General features: G+C 46.0%; 13 protein-coding genes and 1 non-coding gene across 14 annotated transcripts; 8 read left to right on the top strand and 6 right to left on the bottom strand. All coding sequences in view use genetic code 12, as the record gives it.

The window, feature by feature from the left end:
* Positions 1-545: 545 nt before the first annotated feature.
* CXQ87_000324 (5-aminolevulinate synthase, mitochondrial) lies at positions 546-4,929 on the bottom strand (the record flags this gene model as incomplete). Its single annotated transcript, XM_025478905.1, has 2 exons — positions 546-2,612; positions 3,229-4,929. 2 exons carry the CDS (start codon positions 4,927-4,929, stop codon positions 546-548), a joined length of 3,768 nt encoding a protein of 1,255 aa, XP_025338378.1.
* A 593-nt stretch (positions 4,930-5,522) lies between these two features.
* Positions 5,523-5,596, bottom strand: CXQ87_000323. Its single transcript has one exon. It is a non-coding gene; the product is annotated as a tRNA-Asn (tRNA).
* Positions 5,597-6,050: 454 nt separating this feature from the next.
* On the bottom strand, positions 6,051-6,682 carry CXQ87_000322 (60S ribosomal protein eL22; the record flags this gene model as incomplete). Its single annotated transcript, XM_025478904.1, has 2 exons — positions 6,051-6,398; positions 6,671-6,682. 2 exons carry the CDS (start codon positions 6,680-6,682, stop codon positions 6,051-6,053), a joined length of 360 nt encoding a protein of 119 aa, XP_025338377.1.
* Positions 6,683-7,281: 599 nt separating this feature from the next.
* CXQ87_000321 (biotin synthase) lies at positions 7,282-10,258 on the top strand (the record flags this gene model as incomplete). Its single annotated transcript, XM_025478903.1, has 2 exons — positions 7,282-8,486; positions 8,665-10,258. The coding sequence occupies 2 exons, from the start codon at positions 7,282-7,284 to the stop codon at positions 10,256-10,258; spliced, it is 2,799 nt and encodes a 932-aa protein (XP_025338376.1).
* A 755-nt stretch (positions 10,259-11,013) lies between these two features.
* CXQ87_000320 (uncharacterized protein) lies at positions 11,014-11,849 on the top strand (the record flags this gene model as incomplete). The annotated part of the gene is made up of 2 exons (XM_025478902.1): positions 11,014-11,024; positions 11,054-11,849. The coding sequence occupies 2 exons, from the start codon at positions 11,014-11,016 to the stop codon at positions 11,847-11,849; spliced, it is 807 nt and encodes a 268-aa protein (XP_025338375.1).
* A 791-nt stretch (positions 11,850-12,640) lies between these two features.
* On the top strand, positions 12,641-13,231 carry CXQ87_000319 (uncharacterized protein; the record flags this gene model as incomplete). Its single annotated transcript, XM_025478901.1, has 1 exon — positions 12,641-13,231. The coding sequence occupies one exon, from the start codon at positions 12,641-12,643 to the stop codon at positions 13,229-13,231; it is 591 nt and encodes a 196-aa protein (XP_025338374.1).
* A 434-nt stretch (positions 13,232-13,665) lies between these two features.
* CXQ87_000318 (mitochondrial 37S ribosomal protein uS10m) lies at positions 13,666-14,394 on the bottom strand (the record flags this gene model as incomplete). The annotated part of the gene is made up of 1 exon (XM_025478900.1): positions 13,666-14,394. One exon carries the CDS (start codon positions 14,392-14,394, stop codon positions 13,666-13,668), a length of 729 nt encoding a protein of 242 aa, XP_025338373.1.
* Positions 14,395-14,813: 419 nt separating this feature from the next.
* CXQ87_000317 (tRNA methyltransferase) lies at positions 14,814-15,721 on the top strand (the record flags this gene model as incomplete). The annotated part of the gene is made up of 2 exons (XM_025478899.1): positions 14,814-15,174; positions 15,207-15,721. 2 exons carry the CDS (start codon positions 14,814-14,816, stop codon positions 15,719-15,721), a joined length of 876 nt encoding a protein of 291 aa, XP_025338372.1.
* A 49-nt stretch (positions 15,722-15,770) lies between these two features.
* On the bottom strand, positions 15,771-17,555 carry KRS1 (lysine--tRNA ligase; the record flags this gene model as incomplete). The annotated part of the gene is made up of 1 exon (XM_025478898.1): positions 15,771-17,555. The coding sequence occupies one exon, from the start codon at positions 17,553-17,555 to the stop codon at positions 15,771-15,773; it is 1,785 nt and encodes a 594-aa protein (XP_025338371.1).
* A 629-nt stretch (positions 17,556-18,184) lies between these two features.
* Positions 18,185-19,183, top strand: CXQ87_000315 (uncharacterized protein; the record flags this gene model as incomplete). Its single annotated transcript, XM_025478897.1, has 1 exon — positions 18,185-19,183. One exon carries the CDS (start codon positions 18,185-18,187, stop codon positions 19,181-19,183), a length of 999 nt encoding a protein of 332 aa, XP_025338370.1.
* A 440-nt stretch (positions 19,184-19,623) lies between these two features.
* CXQ87_000314 (acid phosphatase) lies at positions 19,624-20,562 on the top strand (the record flags this gene model as incomplete). The annotated part of the gene is made up of 1 exon (XM_025478896.1): positions 19,624-20,562. One exon carries the CDS (start codon positions 19,624-19,626, stop codon positions 20,560-20,562), a length of 939 nt encoding a protein of 312 aa, XP_025338369.1.
* A 394-nt stretch (positions 20,563-20,956) lies between these two features.
* On the top strand, positions 20,957-21,703 carry TPI1 (triose-phosphate isomerase; the record flags this gene model as incomplete). The annotated part of the gene is made up of 1 exon (XM_025478895.1): positions 20,957-21,703. One exon carries the CDS (start codon positions 20,957-20,959, stop codon positions 21,701-21,703), a length of 747 nt encoding a protein of 248 aa, XP_025338368.1.
* A 22-nt stretch (positions 21,704-21,725) lies between these two features.
* CXQ87_000312 (putative endodeoxyribonuclease) lies at positions 21,726-22,679 on the bottom strand (the record flags this gene model as incomplete). The annotated part of the gene is made up of 1 exon (XM_025478894.1): positions 21,726-22,679. The coding sequence occupies one exon, from the start codon at positions 22,677-22,679 to the stop codon at positions 21,726-21,728; it is 954 nt and encodes a 317-aa protein (XP_025338367.1).
* Positions 22,680-23,008: 329 nt separating this feature from the next.
* Positions 23,009-26,207, top strand: TPS3 (trehalose 6-phosphate synthase/phosphatase complex subunit; the record flags this gene model as incomplete). The annotated part of the gene is made up of 5 exons (XM_025478893.1): positions 23,009-23,031; positions 23,093-24,521; positions 24,554-25,486; positions 25,549-25,650; positions 25,707-26,207. 5 exons carry the CDS (start codon positions 23,009-23,011, stop codon positions 26,205-26,207), a joined length of 2,988 nt encoding a protein of 995 aa, XP_025338366.1.
* Positions 26,208-26,230: the final 23 nt, after the last annotated feature.

Here is a 26,230-nt window from a genome sequence, read left to right as displayed (position 1 = left end):
CCACAGTTAGCAGCGTGGTGAATTTTTATATTCCGGGATTTTTTCTGTCCCTGCGGATGAGAGTCCGGGGAAACAAGACTCGAAATTTAATCCGCGGTTCCTCAGGCCGAGAAACCTCTCTACCAACCAGATTGTGTATTTCCCACTGTGTGCATTATTTGCAATTTTATCTCTTCTTTCCGGCTGACATTCTCAATTCTCTTCTTTGTCAGCGTGGCTGCGCAAATATGCACTTAGACGGACTTTTCATTTACGAGATACACCACGGCCCCGTTGTAAACCTTATCACTTTTTCGGACTTGCCAGTGATTTTTCACATCTGCGCACAAGAGATTATTCAACAAAATGCCCTTTAAGTCAACCCCAAACCTATAGGGCAGCCACAATTTTCTCGGGCTGGCGAAATTTCAAGCTCATTAAGACCTGGTTCCATTCGGTGCCAACAGTCGGGTGTTTTTCATGTTCTCGGCTCGGGTTTGTGGTTTTGTGGGGTTGCGCACCACCAGTCCTCTCGATAACAACCACATATTTTTTAGGTCTTCTTCTCACACCATCTTGCTCAAATCTTTGAGATCCAAATCTGCACGGAGGTCTTTCGTAAAAATATCGAGTCTTGGCTCAAAACTGTTCTTAAAGAGGTCATTGTACATCACTTTCATGAGGTCTGCTAGGCGCACGTGAAGATGTTCCAAATCACCCTCGAACGCAATACCTGCATTCGTATCGACCGACGTGCTCAAGTCAAGCAAGTTGACGTAACTTACTACCGAGGAGCTGAACTCTTCACTGCTTTTGATAAAGGCAAACAAAATTTCCATGAAGCTGAAAATTTGATCAATCAACGGTTCTCGACTAATTTTTCCTTTGTAATTTTCGTTAATAAGTTTGCAGTCGTAGATTCCTTTTAGATACTTCAGATGCATCGCCGTCAATTCATCAATAGTGTGCTCCATAACGTTGAGCTTAGCCAATGAAACCCTTTTAATTTTTGGAAAAGACGGGCTTGTCTGATATGCAAATGCATCAGCAAAGGCTTTGTCAAGAATGGGAAGCTTGCGGTCTTTCCGCGATTCCAGGCTCGTAAACTGTGGACTGGCGGTTAATGTGCCTTTAAAAGCCAGCTTCACAATCTTCTCCTGGAAATTCTGCTCGATCAAATCATATGACAAAAAGTTGAGAAGAGCAGAAACAAGCTTAGAAAGACGAAACCTTATTAAATTCGTAGTCCTGAGGCACTTAGAAAACCACCCTTGGCGGACTTTAGAAATGCGTGTTCTGGTCAGCAGCTTGTTTTTGACGCGAAGCTTTGAGATGTGATCCTTCTGCAACCTAACATAGTCAACATAATTCTTATTTAAAAGAAATTGAAAATGTCTCAAGCTCCACAAAAAATTGAACAACCGCAAGTAATGCGTCGATTGACTCTTGTCATTGAGAAGCAATTCTAGTGGGGGATCCATAAGCTTGTACTCCAAGGTGAAGACATCCCATCCAATACTTCCGTGGCTCAAATCTAATATCCGAGCGTCTATGCGCAGTTGAAACCTTTGTGGTAACATCAGAATCGAGGAGGTATCAATTGCACTTGAAAGTAAACCTGCCAATTTCCCGGATGTCAAGGATGAGGCTGGCTCATTGAACATTTGAAGTCCTCTTTCATTGATCAGCTCAACAAAGTCGCTTGAGCCTATGAGCATAATCTTTTTCAAATTCGATAGATGCTCAAACAAATCGTACTTATGATAGGCTATTGAGTTAAGATAATTTATAAGCTCGCCAAACTGAACCTGAAAAAGTGTCTTGAGGGAATTCCTGTCAAGGGTTATCAAACCCAGATTCTCGTTGAAAATATAGGCAGAATAGTGCTTTACGTAAGCGCTAAGCCATTCAAGTTCCTTGCAGAACTTATCTAGAAAGATAAGCGTCTTGCCAATTTGGAAGATATTGTTACAGTCTTCTTCGCTGAAGTCCATGAACAATGGAAGCCTTTCACGATGAAATTTGACGATCTCATTAATGTGATCAGCAGAAGCATCGAAGGAAACGAAAAACTCATTACATGAATCAACCAACTCACCACGGAGGATCCAGTGCTCCATGTACTGGAAGTACGGTTTTTTTAGTTCATCATAGACAACACTCGCCAGCAGTCTCACAAGATAATCTCCAAAGCTTGCAAGCTTGAAAGTTTCCTCAAGAAATTGAAACCCATCAAGCACTTCCATTTGTTGATGTAGATGTGCTAACGTTCGTAGCTCAATTATCACATTTTGAAGTTCATGATACACATGTAGTAGTGATCTGGGATTCTTATGAAAGATGCTGCTGACATCTGACGCGTAGCTAGTTAGTTTTGAACCCAACACTTGCATGAAGGCAGCTTTTATAGGTGAAGGATTCTTGCCTCTTAGTTTCTCAACAGAGCCATGGAGACGTCTATAAAGTATGGCTGGCTCACAAAGATCGTTGATTAGCTGGAATAGTCCTCTGGCAAGAGGCGACAGAATGCTGATGTAGGTATCCGTGAATGTGAACAATTGTGTGTCAAGACCGACAAGTGTTTTGGGAAGGAACGGTAGGATCGCCTCGTCATCTAGGACATCGTCAAATGGCTTTGGTTGTTCAGTGGTAAATCCGTTCAGATTCTGGAATTGAGCAAACGATTGATTAAATGGCAAAGACAGAACCAGGGGGGTTGTCCTTGCGTTTGGTAACCTTGTTGATGGAGTTCCCTTCTGATCTGGAACAAGGTTGAGGAGGAACTGTAGGTGCGAAGATACTTGTTCAGCATTCCTTTGTTGAGGAAGGGATGAAAGTATAGTGCTGAAAGTACTCCAGTTGCTTTCGGTACCGGATTTGAGAAAATGGGCTCGTATCTCTTCCGTGATTTGTGAAGGATCCTTGGTTTCCCCAGATATGAGCCCTAGCAAAGCATTCACAAGGCTCTTTTTGTAGTATGCCCCAAATTCTGCCAGAACCAACGAGTCGACTAACCTATTTAGGTAAATATGTGTTGGCAGAAAGTCGTCGTTCATTCTCACCGTGATCCTGGTACTTAATCTGCGATGAAGTTATACTGTTGATGTTATGAAAACGCGTACCGACTGCAGATGCTCTGTGCATAATATACAACTCGTGAGAATTACAATAGTTGGGGTAGACAAAATTGACATATTCATTGGCATATAGAAAATTCAACTAACAACTGAAGAGAAACTAAAAGGGGACACCAGAACTTACAGCGTTGGGTGCGATCACGGGGTTGACGACGTTGGGGTTCAAGTCACCATCCTGCAACGACAACTGCTCATCAGTCCAAATGTGCTTCACAGGCTGCGCGTTGCTCTCGCCTACACCGCAAAGACCTCCCTCTCTTTCCCAGGCAGGAACTCTCTTCAAGTTAAGTTCATTGAAAACGGAATCAACCGCACCGATCAATTCGTTGGCAATCTCAGGAACGTGTCCCGGGGTTGGCGTGATTCTCAACCGTTCTTGCCCAATAGGAACCGTGGGGAAGTTGATTGCCTGAACGTAGATGTTGTGCTTGTTCAACAACAAGTCCGAGGCTTTCTTCGCATCAGCGGCATTGCCGACCAACACCGGCACAATGTGCGAAGGGTTTGGAATAACAGGAATACCAATGTTCCCGAAGTTATTTTTGACATACCTAGTGTTCTTTTGCTGAGCAATTCTGTCCATCAATGTTGATCTCTGATGTCTGATCGAGGCAGACGCACCGGCCATGACAGCAGGAGGCAACGAAGTAGTGAAAATAAATCCAGGAGCAAATGACCGGATCCAATCGATCATACTTTGCTTACCTGTGACATAGCCACCAACAACACCGTAAGCTTTACCTAAGGTACCAGTGACCATGTCAATTCTGTTCATAACAGAGTCCGGACGGATTCTGTTCAAACCCGACTGCAAGTGCTCCTCAAAGTTCAAGTGTTCGGCGACACCAGCACCATGAGGACCATACATACCAACGGCGTGAACTTCGTCCAAGAAAGTCAAAGCGCCGTACTTATCGGCCAAGTCACAGATTTCCTCGATTGGGGCAATGGAGCCACACATGGAATAAACGGACTCGAAAGCGATTAATTTGGGGGTGTTTCTAGGGTATTTGGCCAAGCGCTCCTCCAAATCTTTTAAGTTGTTATGCTTGAACACCTCCTTTCGGGCTCTCGAATTACGTATACCCTGGATCATTGAGGCATGATTCAACTCATCCGAGAAAATCACCAAGTCCTTCATTTTCTGGCCCAAAAGTGAGAGCACAGCATCATTCGCCACAAAGCAAGAGCTGAAAACCAATGCAGCCTCGTGCTTGTGCAAAGTAGATAGTTCAGCTTCCAATGCGATGGCATGTCGGTTATGCCCAGCGATGTTTCTGGTACCACCTGCACCCGCACCGTACTTATCCAAGGTTTCTTTCATGGCCTGGATTGTTTTTTCGTTGGTGCCCATCCCTAAATAGTCGTTGGCACACCATACGGTGACCCTTTCGCCTTCGCTACCCAAGTGAGCTTTTGGGAACTCCTCAGCCAAACGGTTGATGTTATTGAAGTAACGGTAAGACTTGTCTGTTCTCTTCTTCGTGATCTCACTACCGAGGAAGCCGTCGTAGTCAAAAGCCTTCTCCTGGGAGGATCTGTCCACGATCTCCATTGTGTTGGAGACCAAGTCGCTTCCAGAGAAGGAGTAACCAGCGGAAACACGAGATGAGGATCCAGCAGGGGCGCTTGAAGCAGCGGCAGGCTTGGAGGACTGAGAGTACTCCCTAGCAGCCATGGCAGCACCAACAAATGGGCAAGCTCTGGCATGCTTACTCAAGGTCAGGGCCTCGCTCATTTGACGAAGAGCATGAGTGGATCTGGATTTCACAAAGGGGCAAACCTTCATGGATGCTTTAGTCAAGGACTCCATTCTGACTTTTCAAATGTCTTGTCGTGTGGAGAAGAGGTGTAGACTGTGCTTTTTTTTGCTTGAGGAATCAGTCACATTGAGAAAACTGTATAGTGGAGATGCAGAAGCCCGGCCGTTAGGAAGCGCCAGACTCCCAGTGGAGATATAGAGAGGATGTGAAACAAAATTACAGTATGGATTTGGACTTGTCCATAATTGTCGACTCAATTTCTGAGATTCGTAAATTTTGGTTGTTGTTATTTTGACAGCTTCTGTCGCATGGTCTCTAAGCGAATCAAAATTATCTGAATGTAAGACGCCTGCTGCGAAGAAGCGTTTTTTTCCCGAATCGAGCCCAGAATTTTATGGCCTCATTTGACGTACCAGTATTTGACGGCAAATTTTTCTTTTAGTTTCAAATGAAACAATTACTGAACTTCCATTAGTAAGGTTACCTGATCGTTTCGTTTCACTTCACCTAAAACAGAACTTCTCATATGACAGTGCGCATAGGCGGGGCATCCTCCTTCTGTGCACTTGGTTGACGTTTTGAGAATGGATACACGAGCAACTTGGTCCGAGTAGGGCTGGTCAACAAAAAACAAAAAAGAAAGCGACCCCGGTGAGGATCGAACTCACGATCTCAAGATTAACAGTCTTACGCCTTAACCAGCTTGGCCACGGAGTCTCTTGAAGTCTCATTGGTTGAGACCTGAAATGTGTTTTACATCTGGATCCAGTTCTCTTTAGGGCCATTTTTTCAAAATTCTGAAAGCAGTAGCCATTTCATTCACCACAAGAGACCCTCCATGCGCGATATGAGGGAGTTAGACCCAACATTGACGTAGTTAGGGCAATATTCAATCTCAAGTAGCTATCAGATTGCATCTTGAGGGTCTACTGGCTCCAGACGATAGTACAATTGTACGAGGAATGTATAGCGTGAATGAGCTTGTAGAAAATTATCACCTATAAGCGTTCCGATGACAAAACTTTCTCCATTTCCCTATGATCATCGGTTCATCGAATGGCGATTGAATCGGACCAGTATATTACGATCCTACTAGCTACAAAGCAAACATTAAACCTTTCCCAATCAAGTAAACTATTCAGACTATTATGTATTATACAACTGCAAGCATTTACTCGTCGTCTTCCTCCTCCTCGTCATCGATGGAGTAGAACTGCAACTGGTACTGGTTTCTCTTGACAGAGACGAATCTGATCCAGTCTCTGAGCTGGTTCTTCTTCAAGTACTTCTTGGTCAAGTACTTCAAGTACTTACCAGAGAACTTGGCGGTGGAAACAACAACAACCTTGTTGCCCTCCTCGGTGATGGTGATGGCGTCACCCAAGTTACCGATGATACCGTCAACCTTAATACGCTCGTTCAAGAACTTGACGTAAGCCTCCTGGTCGAAGACAGCGTTCTCCACTGGAGCGGAGGTGTCAACGACGAACTTCTTTGGGGCGTGAGTGTTCTTGGTGGTCTAGAATCCTGTTAGCCTACCGTACGTGAATTATCAAAACGAGCCAAAAGCCCGTCAGATAAAGACAGCAAAGCCCCAGGACGGGAATCTTTTTCATGTTCCACAGTAATCCAATACTGTAGCGTTGGTGTTAGAAATTACAGAGGAGCTCGTAGCGAGACACTCTGGAGCCTCATAGGCGAATGAATAATTCAGTTCCAAATATGAATAGGGTTTCCCGTTCAAGGTTTATTGTCTGGTCGATATCTGTTCATAACTTAGGTGATACATACAATTGGAGCCATTGCTGATGTGGTAGTACGAAGATTTTTTAATTTGAGAACAGCCTTTTTTTTTTCACTGGCGCATCAACGGTGTGTCGCACCAAATGTCCAAATGCAGGTTAGGGTTTAAACCCTAAGCGCGCCTCGCTTCATTCTAGTGACTGCAATGGACAGCTTAAGAGTCTCCATCACTTTCAAACAATGCTGTCGAAATGTAGTTTGGATCAGTTAGACTAGTGAGCTAGATGGAGTTTTCCAAATGCGTGAAGGATTAGTGTTCTTAACTTTACATAATTGTCAGTTGTGTCACCTTCCAGCTCCAATTTCTCTCAGGATTTATGAAAGCCGGTCTATCACCTTTTCTATAACTTTATTCAAGCCAGGGAGCTGCTTTGAACTTTCTGTGTGGGTGCAAAAGTGATAGGGCTCTCGGAGCTGTCATGGGTGACTCAGATGATTCATTGTGCGAAATGCGTATCTCGATGATTCAATATGACTCCCTGCAAGATAAAGGCGGGGCCACTTATTATAGGGGATTTTTCATTGGACGAAGTTTTTCGTAGATCCTAGATAACCTTCGCTACATCTTCCATCTTCAAAATTTTTTACGAATTTGTGCAATGTTTTTCCGAAAATTAGCCACAAGTGCCACGCTTGGTTCTGCTAAAACTTTGGGAGTGAAAGCTGCTTTTAGTGAACCCTCCATTGTGTCGCCTGTCAAAGCGATTAATTTGGCCATTAATTGCAAACCACACAGCAAATGGACCAAACAGGAAATCAAAGAAATCTACAACACGCCTCTTCTGGAATTAACTTTCCAAGCTCAACTTCAGCATCGTAGGTACCACGACCCGGCTGAGGTTCAGCTTTGCACTTTGCTAAACATCAAGACAGGAGGGTGCTCTGAAGATTGCAAGTACTGCTCCCAGTCCAGTCGATATGATACCGGAACTAAAGCAGAAAAATTAGTGAAGCTAGAGGAAGTACAAAAAGCTGCCATAAAAGCCAAGGAAAATGGAAGTACAAGATTTTGTATGGGAGCCGCCTGGAGAGATATGCAAGGACGTAAGTCGGGAATGAAGAAAATTGCCGAAATGGTGAAATGGATAAATGACGAGTTGAAGATGGAAACCTGTGTCACATTAGGAATGGTGAACGAAGATCAAGCAAAGGTTCTTAAGGACTCCGGTTTGACTGCCTACAATCACAATATTGATACTTCTAGAGAGCATTATCCAAGTGTGATTTCTACTAGAACTTACGATGACCGTCTTGAAACTATCAAGAATGTGCAGAAAGCTGGTATTAAAGCATGCACGGGAGGTATCCTAGGTCTAGGTGAGACTCCTGATGACCATGTTAGTTTCTTGTACACTTTAGCAACGATGGAGAGACATCCAGAGTCTCTACCAATTAATCGTTTGGTACCCATCAAAGGAACTCCAATGGAAGCAGAGATTTCCAAACTTCCGATTGGTTCGGAGAGAAGATTGAAGTTTGACGCAATTCTTAGAACAATTGCTACGGCAAGGCTTATCATGCCCGAGTCCATTATTCGTCTTGCCGCAGGAAGGTACACCATGAAAGAGCACGAACAGTTTCTTTGCTTTTCAGCCGGTTGCAATGCCATTTTCACTGGTGAACGTATGCTCACTACCATGTGTAGCGGGTGGGAAGAGGATATCGCCATGTTGAAGAAATGGGGCATGAAACCGATGAAGAGCTTCCGCAAGCATGGTATCGAAGCTGCCGAAAATGTTTTTCAAAAAGGCGTCGAAACTTATCCGGAAAATCCTCTGACCTCCCCCACCTTGAAGGCTTCTTCGTAAGTAGTGCATGAAACCCACTTACGAGAGGACGCCACAATTAGTCGTTGATAAGCGCGCTCGCCAAAATGAAATATTAGCAGTAGCGAAAAATATTCTTCGTAGCATAGCAATGTTCAGTTGGAGGAATCTTTCCCGGCTCTCGAGGCGTTGTAATTCATACAGCACCAAACCGAGGAAGGCTGCTTCCGTTCTTCCGGCATTAGTTGCAGCAGTTTCTTTGGGTAGTGCTGGATATTATCTAGGCAGAAAACGGGCCATAGATAATCCACCAGAATATGCTTTTCCTTGGTCCTCCACGACAAAGTTGGAGCTGATAGACTCACCAAAGTACAGCACTGAAGAGGAGTTACGAACTGCCATTGATGAAATAAAAAGGGCTGTAGGCGACGACCATGTCACCCGGTCACCAGCAGAAATTACAGGCCATACAGACAATGGGTTCACGCCCCACCCGCCAAAACCGCACGAATCGCCAAAATACATTGTTTACGCATACTCCACAGAAGAAGTCTCGAAGATCTTGAAGGTGGCTCATAAGTACAATGTGCCGGTGGTCCCATACTCCGGAGGCTCTTCACTTGAAGGACATACATTCTCCACCAGATGTGGAATCATATTGAACACGAGTAGAATGAACAAGGTGCTTCAGATCAACCACGATGATTTGGATGCAACCCTTCAAGCAGGTGTGAACTGGGTGGACCTCAATGAGCAGCTCACAGGTGAGAAGATGATGTTTGGCTGTGATTGTGGTCCCAGTGGTTTAATAGGTGGAATGGTTAACACCAATGCCTCCGGTATCAATGCTTCCAGATACGGTGCCATGGTCCACAACGTCATATCATTGACTGTGGTGCTTGCCGATGGAACGGTCATAAAAACGAGGCAGAGACCTAGAAAAACTTCATCCGGGTATAACTTGACTGGCCTTTTCATTGGAAGCGAGGGTACGCTAGGTATCGTGACAGAGGCAACAGTTAAACTCCAAGTTAAGCCGCAACATGAAACGGTGGCCGTGGGACAGTTTCCGTCTGTGCTCCTGGCTTCCCAAACGGTCGCAGAATTGTTCAAAAGAGGTATCCGCCCAGAAGCCATTGAGCTTCTAGATGAGGATATGATGCATTGTACTAATTACAGCGGGCAACTTTCGAAGAAGTGGCTTGAGGTGCCCACCATTTTCTTCAAGGTTGGCGGTCTCAATAAAAGAGTCGTCGATGAAACCCTAGAGATCGTGAAGAAGGTATCGCTCGAGAATCAGTGTGCCGACTTCATCATTGCAAAGGACAAGACGGAGGGTGATGAGCTTTTTGAGGCCAGAAAGAATGCATTCTTTTCCATTCTTGACTACGGAAAGAACGAGATTGACGAGGACGTGAGACTCTGGGTCACTGACATCGCCGTGCCGCTTTCGCGACTTCCCAAAGTGGTTGACGAAATTAGAGAGCTTGTGGTGAAGTCCGGTTTCCAGTCCGTGATTCTCGGCCATGTCGGTGATGGCAATTTACACGCCGACCTCTTCTACAAGCCCGACCAGCTCCATGAATGTCATAAGGTCATCAACGAAATTACGATGATCGGACTCCGAAACGAGGGTACTGCAAGTGGAGAGCACGGTATTGGCAATGGCAAGAGACAGTTTCTCAGTATTGAGCTCGGCCAGGACGCAGTCGATACCATGCGTAAGCTTAAGCTTTCCCTTGATCCCAAACGTATCCTCAACCCAGACAAAATTTTCAAGATCGACCCTCACGACGAGGGCGAATATTAGACAGACATAGAATAGATAGAGGACCAAAAGTTAGTTCAAGCAACCTAACCTTAGCTCCTATATTCAAATATAGTTACACTAGCTCTAAAATTCTCCAGATAGCGATGTTTCGCGCATGAGGTGCAGTTTATCGCTATCGGCGCAGTCCAGGTGCACACCATTTCTAAGCCAGGGTTCAGTCGCCGAATCGCCAAAGTGGACCAGTTCGGTACTTTTAGCACCAATAATTTCCAAACTCTGCAACTTGGTCCTTCTGTAAAAATTACCGAGATTGGGTTTGTGTGGAAGCAGGAAAAGCTTAATTCGACGATCCAGAGGAGGGCTTTTTTCTGCACCTATCTCCGATTATCTCGGTTGCCTTATCATGGCCTTCCCCACCGGACAGGTTCGCACTCGTTTGCTCCTAAACACATGGAATTACTGAGCAATGGCGCTGGTATTGTGAGGAGAAATTCGACATTGTGGCAAAAATTACGCCGCGCAAAAACCGTCAATGGCTGTCTTTTGCTATCACCGCTAGACTGTTTTGTTTTCTACTCGTGGTGCCTTGGCTCACGTGATCGTATCCCTCCACATTGGCCAGAAAAAACCACCACTGAAAATTCACCAGCCCACTCCACACTCTTTCGGTGTTCCACAGACACAACAACATTTACGAAACGATCGGTGCTGCTTTGTTCACATATACATAAAGTGAATTCTGGAAACAGTGCCCAATACACAGTCATTTGAGCCGTTCGCCACACACCTTCAGAATGACTCTGTCGTACACTAACAGCATCCGAACAAAGCTAGGGACCTTCTGTTGGAATCAGAAGATCGCAGTTCTGATCACAGTTCCAGACTTTCAGCTGCCATAGCACAAAAGAACCATGAGGAACGGGGCATCCCGATTAGCAGGCTGCCTGGACAGGAGTTTCTGGGGCTCACGGACGAGCATCCGGAGCCCGAACTTCTAGCTACTTCTGTCGGAAAAGACATCGACGGAAGACTTCTTCCCAGCTCGCTGACGATCCTGTTGCTTTCGCTCAACGCCAACAACCTAGGATCGATAGGCCAGCTTCCACACATTGTAGACCGCCGCAACTCCCACGGGCCGGCACTGCGGAACTCATTGACCCACTTGCATCACCAACGGCTCCAACCCTACCATAAGCTCACGCAAGTGGGCCAGGAGTCCAACACTCAAAGCATACCCATGGTGAGAAACGCCGCCGGGATGCTTTCTGCACCGGATCTGCCAAATTTGGATCCCACGTCGCTCGGCAGCCTGCCGTCGAGATTCTGGCTAGGCTCTCAAACGCCGCCAAAGTCGCTTTCGGGCTCCTGCAAACGCAGCTGTCTACAGTTTACGCAACTACATCCACACAATGCTCAACTACACAACGCCCAGGTTGGTCGCAGGACCAATCGCGGAGACGAGCTGCCTACGCTACCGCCTGTCCAGACACCGATGGAGGATATGCCCATGACGCCGCTCCACCTCAATCTGGAGGCCGATTCGTACTTTGTGTATGGCCAGCGAAGGGGCGTCTTCCAGTACGACGAGGACCCGGACAACCAACTGGAGCTGGACGAGATGGAAAATTAGATATGCCATTTAGCTTATGCCAGACAGCGTTAGTCCCTGCAAGACACCTCTTGCCGTGCAAGCAGCTGTGCCGGACAGTGTATAGATGCTCAGCTGAGGCTGCGGGCCTGGAATTTCGCAGCCATACCAGCAGACTCACCCATGTCCGGTCATGGAAGATCTCGATGCGATCGAAAAATTGGCTTTGCGTCATGAACCTTGGTAAACCCAATAGCATCAACGCTATACAACCGTGGCTATCCACCATGACGCCTCCTTCACATACCTCCCCAGCATATCCCTTAACCTAAAGGCACTCCCCCTCCCACTTGGAAGCTTCAGAAGGACCCTTTTCTGAACGCAATGCTACCGTTTTATTTTTTTGCTTCTTCCTGTCTCTCACCCTCGGCTACCCAGTTCCTCGGTTCCTGCCGCTGTATGTCCAGCGCATATCAGGCCACAGCTTACAGCCGGCCTGTAGGTACAGGCGAAAGTGAGGGAGTAGACGACAGGGGACAAGGGCCCTAGGGTGGAATGCTAGGCAAGCGGAGAGGTGTGCACCCGAGAGTGAAGCATCATTCGATCAGACGTAGGGCATTGTCTTGCGCGAAAGAACAAGGGACCCTTGCTCGGAGTTGCTGAGGGCTGTCGGTCCCCCCATGCATGCATCCAGACTGTTTAGTGCTTTTTCGCGGGCCTGTGCCCATCACGAGCCGCTCGGGCTTATCATCAGTGGCGCTATCTTTTCTCACTGCTTTTCTTCTTATGACCTACGAGGGTATGTTTTGCAACTACTATTTTTTCTTTTGCAAATGCTGACTTCAGACGACCACAACTTGGAAGAGCGCCTGCGTGGCCGCCACACCGAGCAACCGCATCATCAGACCTTGTCTAGCATCATAGAGAGCTTCATCGCCGACACGTCGGTCGATGCCCACGGCCAGCAGCATCTGGGTAGGGAGCTTTTCAACAGGGCTCTACGCACGATAAACCAGGACGAGGGCTCCGAGGTTCTCCAGGAGATCATTGCGTCCTTGGAGCGGGTTGGCGACAAGTTCCGGCCCGATGCCGGGGTGTCTCAGGAGTTCCTTGACTCGCTAGAGCGTGTCGACGTGTCTCTGCTTCCGGCAAACGCCGACTGTCCCATCTGTACCAACCGCTTTGCCGATGCTCAGTACCCTTTGGTGGTGAAGCTCCCATGTCACGTCAAGGGCCGCCGCGAGCACGTCTTTGACATGGATTGCATAGCCCCCTGGCTCAAGATGCACTCGTCGTGCCCTCTATGCCGCTTTGACGTTCGTGACGCTGACAGTGTTCGGCGTGAGCGCTTGGCTCGTGAGCTTGCGAGAGCCAAGGATGAGGATGACGAAGAGGAAGAGGAGGATTGGGATATGTACGGTTGAGAAATGCATCCCCTGGCGTGTGAGCTACTGTGCCGTTAAGCGGGAAGGCTAGCAGTTTTGCAGACCGATGAGCTAAACGAGGCAGTGGCTATTGATGACCTAGCTATGCAGGGACCTATCACGCTGCCAGGGACTAATATAGGCTTATGCCCCGGCTTGGAATGGAATGTCTGGAAATATGGAAACCACTGTAGTCTTCGAGGTGGGGAGGCGTGTACGCGTGATTTTGTTCATGGTGTTGAGGTGCCGTTGACTACTACTGTTATGGACTTGAAATAGACTTTTAACTCGTCTAGAACCATGCACTCTCTATGGACTCCCCATTCACGTTAATTCTTCTTACAATACTCTACAAAGATCAATCTGCTGACAGACTTTGGGAGCTCTCGTTTTCCTTACTTATGTTGCAGGATGGCTCGAAATGGCTATGTACATTAGAAGTGCTGCTTGAACTGCTCGGACTGCAACAAGTCCTTGACCTTGGCGGCAATGGGGTCGGTGGTGTCTGTGTAAGCATCAGGGAACTTAGCATCCTGGGCGGTCATGGCATCCAAGGATTTGGCAAAGTCGAGCTTCTCGCGTGTGGTGATCTCGGCCAGACACTTTACGTCTTCCAATGCATGCTTGTTGATGTATGAAAGCCACAAATCAAGCACTTCTGGGTTGGTGTCGTAGGCAATCAACTGTTGGTTGTATGTGATTCTCAAGAAGTTCTCTTTACTCTTGGACTGGGCAAAGGGCGACTTGATCACGGTGTATAGTCTACGTTCCGTTTTGACTTTTTTCACACGAGAACATGGAATGCCCAAGTAAAAGGCGGCTCTGGCAGCAAACTCAGATGCTCTTGTCAAGTGGTCCTCGTTGTATCCTCTGAATTTGAGCTTGGCGACTTCATGGCCATGTGTGGGCGGAAGCCTTATAGGCTTATATTGCAAAAGTTCCAAGTTGAGGGGAATGGAGCCGGCGGACTTGATCTTGGGTTCTGCTGTGAATTCTTTGCTCAACAAGTTCTGCTTGAACTGCTCATTCTGGACTCTCTCGGCTGCTTCCTTCTCCAAGAATTCTTTAGGCAGAAGCTTCTTATCAGACTTCTTAAGTGTACGTGAAAATGACGAGAAGGCACGTCTGGAGACGTTGAGCCCTAGCATCTGACGGGGCAACATCTTGATTGAATAAATCTTGTAAACGGTCTCTGGAAAAAAATCTCAGTCAAGCGACAGTGAGGTCACGTGCAAGACTACCAAAATCAACTTGAAAGAGGCCATCCATGTGATATATTAAGAGAAGAGGGCTTAAATAACGAAGGCAAAAACTTTGAAAGCGAGTATGAGTGCTTGGATTATCGGAATTTTGGTTTTGTACGGCTTGAGAAGAAAGAATGATTGTAGTCTTACTTCGGTGAAGATGTGCTATAGTTTTTGGTAACAAAATGTGTTCGAGCTCCTGATGTATTTGTCGTAAATTTGCATCATTTCACTTTTATTTCATATATATCAAGACTTTCTCTTCTGGCGGAACATAGAGACCAAGATATGTAAGGCAAGATTTGTTCGCGCAGATCATCAAGCTCATCCTCTACAACATGGGAAAGTCGTCGAAGGACAAAAGAGATATATACTACAGAGAAGCAAAGGAGAGAGGCTTTAGAGCAAGGTCGGCCTTCAAACTTCTACAAATTGATGAGAAATTCAACATCTTTGAGGGAGTTCATCGTGTGGTGGATCTATGCGCAGCTCCAGGCTCATGGTCTCAGGTTCTAAGTCAAAAACTTAACCTGAACAAGAAGGATGGTCAAGAAGGAAAGATTGTTGCGGTTGATCTTCAGCCAATGAGTCCTATCGAAGGTGTCACTTGTCTACAAGCAGACATCACACACCCCAAGACGCTACAGAGTATACTAGAACTTTTCGGCGGTGAACCTGCTGATCTAGTAGTCAGTGATGGTGCCCCGACGTCACTGGTCTTCATGACCTAGACGAATACATTCAGGCACAGCTTATTTTGGCTGCTCTTCAACTCACTACATGCATTTTAAAGGAAGGCGGTACCTTTATCGCTAAGATATTCAGAGGAAGAGACATTGACCTCCTCTACAGTCAGCTAGGGTACTTGTTTGACAAGGTCGTGTGTGCTAAACCACGGTCATCTCGTGGAACCTCACTAGAAGCTTTCGTCGTATGCATTGGGTATCGCCCTAGACCTGGTTGGAATCCATCTCTTGACTTGGGGAAGTCAACTGAGGATTTCTTCGAAAATGCTGATATCGGGAAAAGCTATATTCAAGAGAATTTCGACCTTCCGGATGATGAAGAACGTTTTATTCCATCCTTTGTCGCTTGTGGTGACTTAGACGCTGGTGATTCCGACGCAACGTACAGCTTAAACTCCAACATAGAGAAGCAAAACCTCAAGCCAGTACAGATGCCCACGGCACCTCCCTACAAAAAAGCATTAGAAATGAAGAGAAACGGTGATCTTGTCAGAAGATGATCAAATTAATACGCTGCTAGCATTGACGCTCTATTTAGAATATCCATAATTAATTTGATGGCTCAACAGAAGAACCCTCCTCGGCCTTAGTAGCGGCATCAGGCTTCAAAGTTGGGAACAACAAAACTTCTCTAATGGTGTTAGAATCGGTCAAGAACATGGCCAATCTGTCGATACCACATCCCCAACCAGCGGTAGGTGGCAAACCGTACTCCAAAGCGTTACAGAAAGTCTCGTCAACCATCTGGGCCTCGTCGTCACCCTGATCCTTCTGTCTGGCCTGCTCCTCGAATCTGGCTCTCTGGTCAAATGGGTCGTTCAACTCAGTGTAAGCGTTACAAATCTCCTTGGTGGCCACGAAGACCTCAAATCTCTCACACAAACCAGGGATCTTTCTGTCCTTCTTGGCCAATGGAGACATCATCTGTGGGTGACCGAAGATGAAAGTTGGGTTAATGCAAGAGTCTTCGAGGTCACCAACCAACTTGTCCAACATTCTAGCGTTAGTCAATGGTGGAGGACAATCGAGCTTGTTGTCAATCAAGATCTGCTTCAAGAACTTGCCGGTCTCTTCAGTGTGCAATTGGTCTCCTGGTGGGAACTTAACGTTGTAGACCTTCTCCAATTCCTCAATCATGTTGATTCTCTTCCATGGTCTGGCAAAGTCCAAGGTCAAAGCCTTACCTTCAGGACCATCTGGGTGGTAGGTGAGCTTGTAGTCACCAGTGATCTCCTTGACCATCTCAGAGAACAACAACTCGGTTGTGTCCATCAAGTCGTAAACATCGGCGTAGGCCTGGTAGAACTCACAAGTGGTGAACTCAGGGTTGTGGGTCATGTCAATACCCTCGTTTCTGAACTGACGGCCAATCTCGTAGACTCTGTCCATACCACCGACAACCAACTCCTTCAAGAACAACTCAGGAGCGATTCTCATGAACATGTCAAGGTTCAAGTCGTTGTGGTGGGTAATGAAAGGCTTGGCTGTAGCACCACCAGCAATGACATTCATCATTGGGGTCTCGACTTCGGTAAAGTCTCTCTCATCCAAGAATCTACGGATGAAGGTGATGATCTTGGATCTGACCTTGAAACGGTCTCTGACGTTGTCATTCATGATCAAGTCCAAGTATCTCTTTCTGTATCTGGTCTCCTGGTCCTTGATACCAAAGTGCTCCACTGGCAACATGTGCAAACATGGGGTCAAGAGCTCTATGTGCTGAGCGAAGACAGAAAGCTCACCCTCACCACCCTTGGCAGGAGATGTTCTACCTGGGTAACCGACAACACCAATGATATCACCTCTCTTCAAGTTGTCGTTGATCTTCTCGTAAGCCTCAAGCGACTCGTAGTCTTGAGCCTGGGCCATGACTTGAACCTGGACACCATCGCCCTTCAAGAAGTAGAATCTCAACTTGGAGCCGGACTCTCTCTTGTTCATGATTCTACCGGTGAGTCTAACCTGAACATCCTTCTTGGTCTCACCTCTGGCCAAAGAGGAGTACTTCTCAACGAATTGTGGAACGGTGCTGTCTCTGTGGAACTTGTGTGGGTATGGGTTCAACACGTTGGAGTCAGACTCGTAAGTGTTTCTGTATTCATCGATCTGACGGGATCTGTGCTCGAAGTACTGGTTAGGGTTCAAGTCAGCCATGTTGTCCTTCTTCTTTGGCTGCTTGTCCTTGTTCTTAGCAGCCTTCTCGGCCTTCTTGGCCTCAATCTGTCTAGTCTTCTGTCTCTTCTTCAACTCGGTCTTGCTGACATACTCGCCAGTAACATCGTCGAGGTAGGTCTTGGCGACCTGTTCGGTAACTTGGTCCACTGGGTCAGACATGGTATCTGTGTTGATAACGTCTCATCGAAAATTTTTCGCTGCTTAAGAGCATGCACGCAGGTACTGGGGTGGACCATGAGTCAGATAGAAATTAGGGTTTGTCAATTGAAGACATAAGAGGAAATTGTCGTTCTTGTTTTGATCTGAATTGATAATTAAGTTTTTTTCTAATTTTAATGTTGATGAATCTTGACGATGTTTTGTAACTGTCCAAGAATCGCTAATCAATATTGTAAACCGCGAGTAGTTTAAAGTATTGTCAAGGGGACAAAAGAATTCCTAAAAAAGAGTCAAATGCCTTCTTGGACCGAATGAAATGGCTATAGATAGGAAAACTTCCCTTTCAATATTTTCATATTTCATTCGAGTTACGGAGAATAGTAAGTCACCGTGTAACACTACTCCATCTGCTTTTGTACTTAAACAAAAAGACCGTGCTCAACGAGAATAAAGCCTCGTAAATTAGTGACAGAAATATTCTTTGCTATATACTCCAAAGTCCGCTAACTACGGCGAAACCACCAACTACTTCAATAGCACATTTTGCAACCACTACTCCCCTGGTGTACTGATGTCACAGAAACTACTCTACGTGAAAATTTCTCACTATAGAGGCCATCCTACCCAGCATGGTTCAGAAACAACAAGGCAAGGTGTACGAGGCTCCTATAGCCAACACCATCAATATTGAGGGATCCGTGATTTTGTCTATTCTCAGGCACACTTCCGAGAACTTTCCTTCTCTATTCTCCGGTTCCCTCATGGGATTTGAGGACGACGAGGGTACCATCGATATCACCCACGCTTACCCATTCCCATACCCAGATCAATACGAGGGTGGCTCCTTCCGCTCAAAGAGTGGATCCAAGTACCAGCAAGAGATTTTGGAGTCGTTGAAGTCCTTGGATGAAGGCGTCGAATTCCAGGGTTGGTTCCAGTCCACCGTGTCTGGTAACTTTATCACCTCCTCCTTGGTTGATGCTGTTGCTCAACAACAGCTTAACAACAAGAACTCTTTCCTTTTGGTACACAACATGGTGTCAGTTGGAAAGGGCGTTGACTTGAAGGCCTTGAGATTGTCTGAGAACTTCCTCACCACATACTTAGACGGTAAATGGAAGACGAAAGACTTGGAGAGCCACAAATTGTCCTACCTCAATATCTTTGATGAGACTCCGATCAACATTCACAACCAGCACTTGGTCAACTTGTTCTTGGCTTCCAGCGAGGACACTACTTTGTCAAATGAATTCGACACCTTGAACTTCTCGTCCAACTCGAACATCACCACACAATTGTTGGAGAACTTGTACAGTCAAATCGACTCCTTCAACTTCGACCAGACTAACTTCAACTACTACCAAAGACTCTTGCAAAAGGAGCACACCAAGATTCTCCAGTGGAAGCAGAACAGAAAGAACGAGAACACCGAAAGAGCCAAGATTGGCGAGTCCGAGTTGAACCCGGACGAGTGGCAGTCCATCTTCAAGTTGCCAACTGGCCCCTCCAGATTCAATAACACCTTGTATTCTAGAGCCATCGACGAGTTGGCAGACGACATTTTGAAGAAGTGCGACCAAGAGTTGATCAAGAGTTTTGCTATTGAGAGAAAGTTGACTTCTAATTAATTGCATGGGATGAATGCTGCATCGGTAGCAGTGTAGATTTAAAGGTTTGCCCTTAGGGCAAATACAGGTCATAGTTAATGCTATATACTACGATAATTCTGTAGACTGAAACCCGCAGCGAAGGACAATAGGCACAACACGCCGGAGTCAGATTTTCCGCTCCAACATGGGCCCACTTTTGAGTCTGGCCATCGTTATCTCTTTTATTAATTGATTTTAATGATTTGAGTTGTAGAAATATTAGATTGCGCTTTCTTCGATCCAATTTCTGAGTAGCGAATTATGTAGAAGATGTTCGGGATGACGGATCTTGACTGCATCTGCAGGTTCCAAGCCTGACTTGTTTAATAACGTACTTTGCTAATTACTACACCCCAACTCTCATTAGAAACATAGTATGGGGAAACCAAAAGTATGTTAATGCACAGCTGCTTCATATGATGTTTTATGACGCGTATACTAACAGTCAGTATATTCTTTTAGTCAGACATGGTGAATCTGAAGGTAACTGCGATAAGTCAGTCAATAGACATACACCAAACCACAAGATATGCCTAACGGCGCAAGGACACGAGCAGGCGAAGAAAGCAGGCTCTGTGTTAAGAGAGTTTTTAGAACAGTTTGAAGAACATGACTCAAGAAGCGTGCTTTTCTATACATCCCCATATCTTAGAGCTCGTCAGACCTGTAAGGACATCATCGACGGAATTCAGGATTTGGAAGGTGTTCGTTTTAATGTCAAAGAAGAGGCCAGAATGAGAGAACAAGACTTTGGTAACTTTCAAAGCACTCCTGAGGAGATGGAGAAGATCTGGGCTCAAAGGGCACACTATGGCCACTTCTTCTTCAGAATACCTCATGGCGAAAGTGCTGCCGATGTCTACGATCGTATAGCCAGCTTTAACGAAACGCTTTTCAGGCAATTCCATCAAGAGAAATTCCCCAATGTTCTTGTGCTAGTCACGCACGGAATTTGGGCCAGAGTGTTCTTGATGAAATGGTTCCGCTGGAGCTACGAAGACTTCGAGTCTTTAAGAAATATTCCTCACTGCCACTTCCTCATCATGAAGCAACAAGAGTCTGGTCGCTACTCTTTGAAGACGCCTCTTCAAACCTGGGATGACTTGCGAGATCTGGATGTTGAGGAAGAGATCAGCAAGGAATTCACCCAGGAGGTGAGTTTCAATTCCATGAACAAGCTTGACAATCCAGATGACATGGATATCCAGAGCATTATTAAAGCTCAGGTTGAGGCTATAGAAGAGAACCGCCTGAAGGATAAAAAAATTCACGAGACTTATAAAACTACTTTGGCTATAAGACTTTCGCAAGATCACCAGAGCATACAGAACAGTAAGGAAGACATTCTGTCCTTGTGAAATGCAACCACGGTTCAGGCGCATAATCACAATACTTAGTGTGCATTCAACATATTCATTAGCAGTTCATACGTTGCTAGTCGCAACGCCATCAAACACCATGACATCAGTTCCGGTATAAGATGGCGTCAAAAAGCATTTTTCTACATGGTGCCAGGTATGTGCCTCCATAGTTGGAGCTAGATCGCACCTAACCGCATTCACAGGCTCGGGCCAACGCTTCTCACACCCGCTTATGGTGGGTACAGGATCAGGTGTACCCGGGGATCCTCGGAGGGTACTGGCCCATGAAGAGAGCGTCTGGTGAGGACTCCTCTGCATATATAACTAGCAAAGTCCACACTATTTCTGACAACCCCATATTCCGTGAGAACTCAATTACTCTTTACACACAATGTCTCGTCAATTCTTCGTCGGTGGAAACTTCAAAATGAACGGTACCAAGGAGTCCGTTAAGAAAATCGTGGACGGCTTGAACGCTGCCGACTTGCCTAGCAACGTCCAGGTTGTCATTGCCCCACCTGCTACCTACATCGCTGTTGCCGTTGCTGAGAACAAGCAGAAGACCGTTGCCGTCTCCGGCCAGAACGTCTTCAACAAGTCTTCTGGTGCTTACACCGGTGAGATCTCCCCAGATCAGTTGAAGGACTTGGGTGCCACCTGGACTTTGACCGGTCACTCTGAGAGAAGAACCATCATCAAGGAGAGCGATGAATTCATTGCTGAGAAGACCAAGTTTGCCTTGGAGCAGGGTCTTTCCGTCATCTTGTGCATTGGTGAGACTTTGGAGGAGAGAAAGGCTGGCGTCACCTTGGAAGTTTGTGCCAGACAATTGGACGCTGTCTCCAAGATCGTGTCTGACTGGACTAACATTGTCGTGGCCTACGAGCCTGTCTGGGCAATTGGTACCGGTTTGGCTGCCACCCCAGACGATGCTCAGCAGACCCACAAGGACATCAGAGCACACTTGGCTAAGACCATTGGTGAGGATGCCGCTAAGAAGATCAGAATCTTGTACGGTGGTTCCGTCAACGGTAAGAACGCTCCTGAGTTCAGAGACAAGGCCGATGTTGACGGTTTCTTGGTTGGCGGTGCCTCCTTGAAGCCTGAGTTCGTTGACATCATCAAGTCCAGAATGTAAGGACTTCTAGGTACATAAAATACTATACACTGTAAATTTCTATGCTATTGTTGTAGAGGAGACTTTCTGCCTCGGTTGGGTTCCAATCCATGTGGCCGCACACTGCTGCAGTAATACCCTCAGCGTGCTCAGAGTACTCCTGATTCTTGTCCAGCAAGAAGAAGCGATCGAGTGGCATGTCAGTTTCAAGAAGGATTTGCAGGCTATCGAGAATGTCAAGAACATCATGGAGCGTGGGTATCTTTTGTTCGGTGGCATTGATGTAATTGGAGAATGAGAATAGTAGCTTTGTGGGTTTCTTGCGGTACTCTTTAACCCATGATCGGGCCTGCTCAATTGAGCCCGTGTATGAATGAAGAATGATAGCAGGGATATCATTATAGTCTGGAGATTTTGCTAGAGAATCAAAAAAGGCTCCATGTGCCTTGACACAATGCAAGGATACTGGCACCTGTAGTTCGTTGGCAAGCCTAAGTTGTTCCGTGTACACATGCAATTGATGGTCCATAGTCACTTTGCAGTTGGTCAATCTCACATTCTCCTTGATAGCTGGGTTGCCGTAAAATCCATTCGTTGGTACTCGAAACAACTTGTCGAGCCCCAATTCACCAATGCCAAACATCCTTTTTCTTTCTTTGCAAACCCCCGCATACTCTCTTATTTTAACCAAGTATTCGGAAAAATCAACAGGTTCCGGAAGAACTTCCAAGAGCTCCAGAGGTGGTGACGGTTGCAAAACCTTATTGTAATGTTCTTCCTTCGACTCCGTACCTACACGATACAAGTGACTGTACCAAGGATGGACGCCATAGTAGGGAACCACTTTATCGCTTTTGAGCATAAGCTCATGCACTGTATCTAGATCGAAGAAGCTTGTGGACATGAGGCAGTATAATCCCGGCATTAGGCTGTCAGCCAACTGTTCGGCCAGTCTAGAATGTTCCATCAGAAGATGGCAGTGATTATCCACGAACATGGCGGAAATTGAAAAAAATCCGAAAATAACGCTAACTGCTACAGTTGCGAAAGTGTTCTCAGCCTTGGTAAGGTCAGGAGGCTAGAAAAAATTACGTTTGGTAGTTTTCGGAAAGAATAAGGATTACCGATCAGCAGAAATCAGTCTACTGCCAGGATGGAAACCCGGGGCACGCATGCAGGTCCGTTGTATGATTCTAAGCCCGTATATTCATTGCTCGATATTGATGCTGCAATATATAACCTTGCCCAATTGACTGCACCTCAAGAGTACTTTCCAATCCACTCAATTGACCAAAAAGACGAAAATTTTCACAACTGACATTTGCTATGCCTATCATTATCGGTTCACTGTACGTATCATCCTATACTTTACTGTGACATCACAGGTCATCAGCCAGTACTAACCACCAGTTTCTTGCCTCACACGGTTAAATTTGAAGTTACAGGCCAGACTCCTAGCAATCATGAGCCGCAAAAGCCAAACGCTTTAGATGCTGCCCCTCAACACACTATCGCAAACTCAATCCTTCCATCCTTGAGCCAGCCTGCTTTGACCCAGAGTCCAGCCAACACGCCACCTCCATTTCTCAAGAGTGGGAAGCTGAGTGCTGCCGTGCAGCAATTCTTCAAAAAGCGGGATTCGGAAAACCTGGATAAAAATCCCGATAGACCAGCGGCTCAGTTGATCCAGCCTAAGTCACGGTATGATTCCAAAATGATCCCGAGCCTGGTAGTTGAAGCGAAGAAGAAGGCAGACGATGTAGGGCTTTCAGGTCTCAAGTTCAATTCATCGGGTTCTAGCTTACCCAGGTCCTCCTCCATTCTCCCGACAGCAAGATCCAATTCCTCCCCGCAACCTGATTTTGCACCCGCAGGTCTACCACGAACCAGAAGCTCATTTGGCAAGTTTGGCGGCTACTCAATAGACCAATCTTCGACTAGCTCTTTGGCTGTTACTGAAGAGGAAGATAATGCTCCATCTGTGTTCACCCCAGCGTTTAGGGAGCCTGTCATTGATGACGAGGAAAACGATAACGAGTATGGTGATAAACATCTAGCACCATACGGTGGATTTTCCAGGCCAGACTTGGAAGAAAATTTCCTAGCACAGCAGAATGTTTTTGAACATGCTCCTTGGCAGATTGTCCCTACCGAAGGTGGCAATGGCTCATTGTACAAGGCGGTTGATTCAGCCCAGAAGAAGGAGGTAATTCAGCCATGCAAATGGGTTGGTACATTGTCGTCGCCCTCAGATGCCATCCCTCAACACACCTACCGTGACATATGTTCAAAGTTGAAGGATGAATTTGATTGCGAGACTGTTCATGTGAACGATATCGTCTTTCAAGGACACTATAAATCTTTCTGCAAGCAGATCTTATGGCCAACCCTACACTATCAAATTCCAGATGATCCGAAGTCTAAGGTGTTTGAAGAACACTCCTTCAAGCATTACAAGCGATTGAATCAGCTTTTTGCTGACAAGATCGTAGAGACCTACAAGTCACTCAACCTGGGCCTCGACCCTGCGGATCCGGAAAATATGATCTGGGTTCACGACTATCATTTGCTCTTAGTTCCGGCCATGATTAGAGAGCAGCTTCCAGATGCCAAGATAGGCTTCTTCCTTCATGTTTCTTTTCCTTCATCAGAGGTTTTCAGATGCTTGGCTCAACGAGAGTCTTTATTGAAGGGTGTCTTGGGGGCAGATTGCGTTACCTTCCAAACTGATGAATATGTTAGACACTTTTTGCAAACAAGCAACAGGCTTTTACTAGCTGACACAAATGAATATGGTATAATTCATAACGGCGTTTTCACTCGTGTGAACACTCTTCCCGTTGGAATTGATGCACTGGCATTGCAGGGGAGCTCAAGACTCCAGCAGTGCTTAAGTGGGAGAAGCTCATTAGGGAACGTTGGAGAGATCAGTTGCTTATCGTGTCGAGAGATAAACTTGACAAGTTGAGAGGCATTAAGCAAAAACTCTTAGCGTATGAGGAGTTTCTCAAAAGTAATCCTCAGTTCATTGAAAAAACAGTTCTTGTTGAAATTTTCATGGGTTCGTCCTCGAATAGTGATTACAAAGCAGAAGTAATGCAAATCGTATCGAGGATCAACGCATTGGCCGACAATATCTCCATTGCTCAACCTGTCGTCATTTTGGAGCAAGATATCGACTTCGAGCAATATTTGGCTTTACAGCACGAAGCTGCAGTATTTATTGTAGCCAGCTTCAGAGAAGGACTCAACTTGACGTGCCATGAGTTTGTGGAGGCAAGTTCAGGAAAGAAGTCACCACTCATTTTATCAGAGTTCACGGGTTCTTCACATCTTATGGACTGTAAAGGTCAGGGTGCTTTGCTCATCAACCCATGGGACATTAGAAGCTTCAGCAAAGCAATCAAACACGCATTGACAATGGCGCAAGAAGAGAAGGAAAAGAGATGGGAGAATTGTCATCACATCGTCTTGCAACATAAGCCTATTGAATGGATCCAGGAGTGCGTAAAAAGCATCGAACAGGCATGGAAAACCGATCATCTCAAAACTCAAACCAATAAGAAGCCGTTCAATCAGCAAATTTTTGATAAGTTTTACGAATCTTCGAATGGCCACCGACTTTTCGTCATAAATATCGATACTTCATATTCTCAAGACGAGGTCGGTCCCAAGTCAACGAAGGGTTTTGCAACTCTTGGAAGAATTGCCAACATGTTAACAGGTTTAACAAGTGACCCCAATAACTATGTCTTCATTATAAGTATCTTGAAGACGGAAGATCTCGAGTCGATCTTCAAGAATGTCCCAAATTTGGGTTGGTTGCGGAAAGTGGCGGTTTCATCAGATTGGTAGGACAATCTAAGTGGATCTCTATCATTGACAAAAAGGAGGTGGGCAACTGGATTCCCCAAGTCACTCTGTTGGTCAAGTCGAAAGCAGAGCGCCTTCCTATGTCCACAGCCATCGTCGAAGAATGTACAGTCAGATGGTTGGCTGATCTGGCTGTTAAAGAAGATCCAAGAGAAGCATGGATGCGATGGGTGATTGCATTCAGCATATTAATGAAGTATACGAGAAAAGTGATGGCATTCATGCAACGCTAGTTGATAATTCAGTTGTTGTTCAGCAAAAGGACATTTCAATGAGAGCAATGAATTTTATCGTGGCTTGTTACACCACTACGATTCCAGCTCCCCAGTTGGCTGAGCGCTATCAAGTGCGCAGGGTAGCGTCTTTCCATGAAAACTACAACTCGATCGTCAGATCGCCTCTCGCTGAGAGATTTGATTGGATCGAAAACGATTCCGAAAGACCCAACAGAGCACAGGCTTTGTTCTACTCGGGTGGCTTGACCTCAATTGACGAGGCGATTTACGAGTACACCAATGGCCTCGAGAAGGACGATATCTTGCATTCTTCCATCTCTGTTGCAATCACTGGAGGGCAAGCCAACGCGCGTTCTTCAGCGCTTTACAGTGTTTTGGGCAGAAACGAGTTGTTGAGTATCATTACATCTAAATAGCTTTGAGTGTTTATGTTGCTCTA

This window comes from Candidozyma duobushaemuli, assembly GCF_002926085.2.
Source record: "Candidozyma duobushaemuli strain B09383 chromosome Unknown A_B09383, whole genome shotgun sequence".
NCBI classification, from domain to species: domain Eukaryota; kingdom Fungi; phylum Ascomycota; class Pichiomycetes; order Serinales; family Metschnikowiaceae; genus Candidozyma; species Candidozyma duobushaemuli.
Note: the sequence above shows the minus strand (reverse complement) of the source record. Positions and strands in the feature narration are given on the sequence as shown.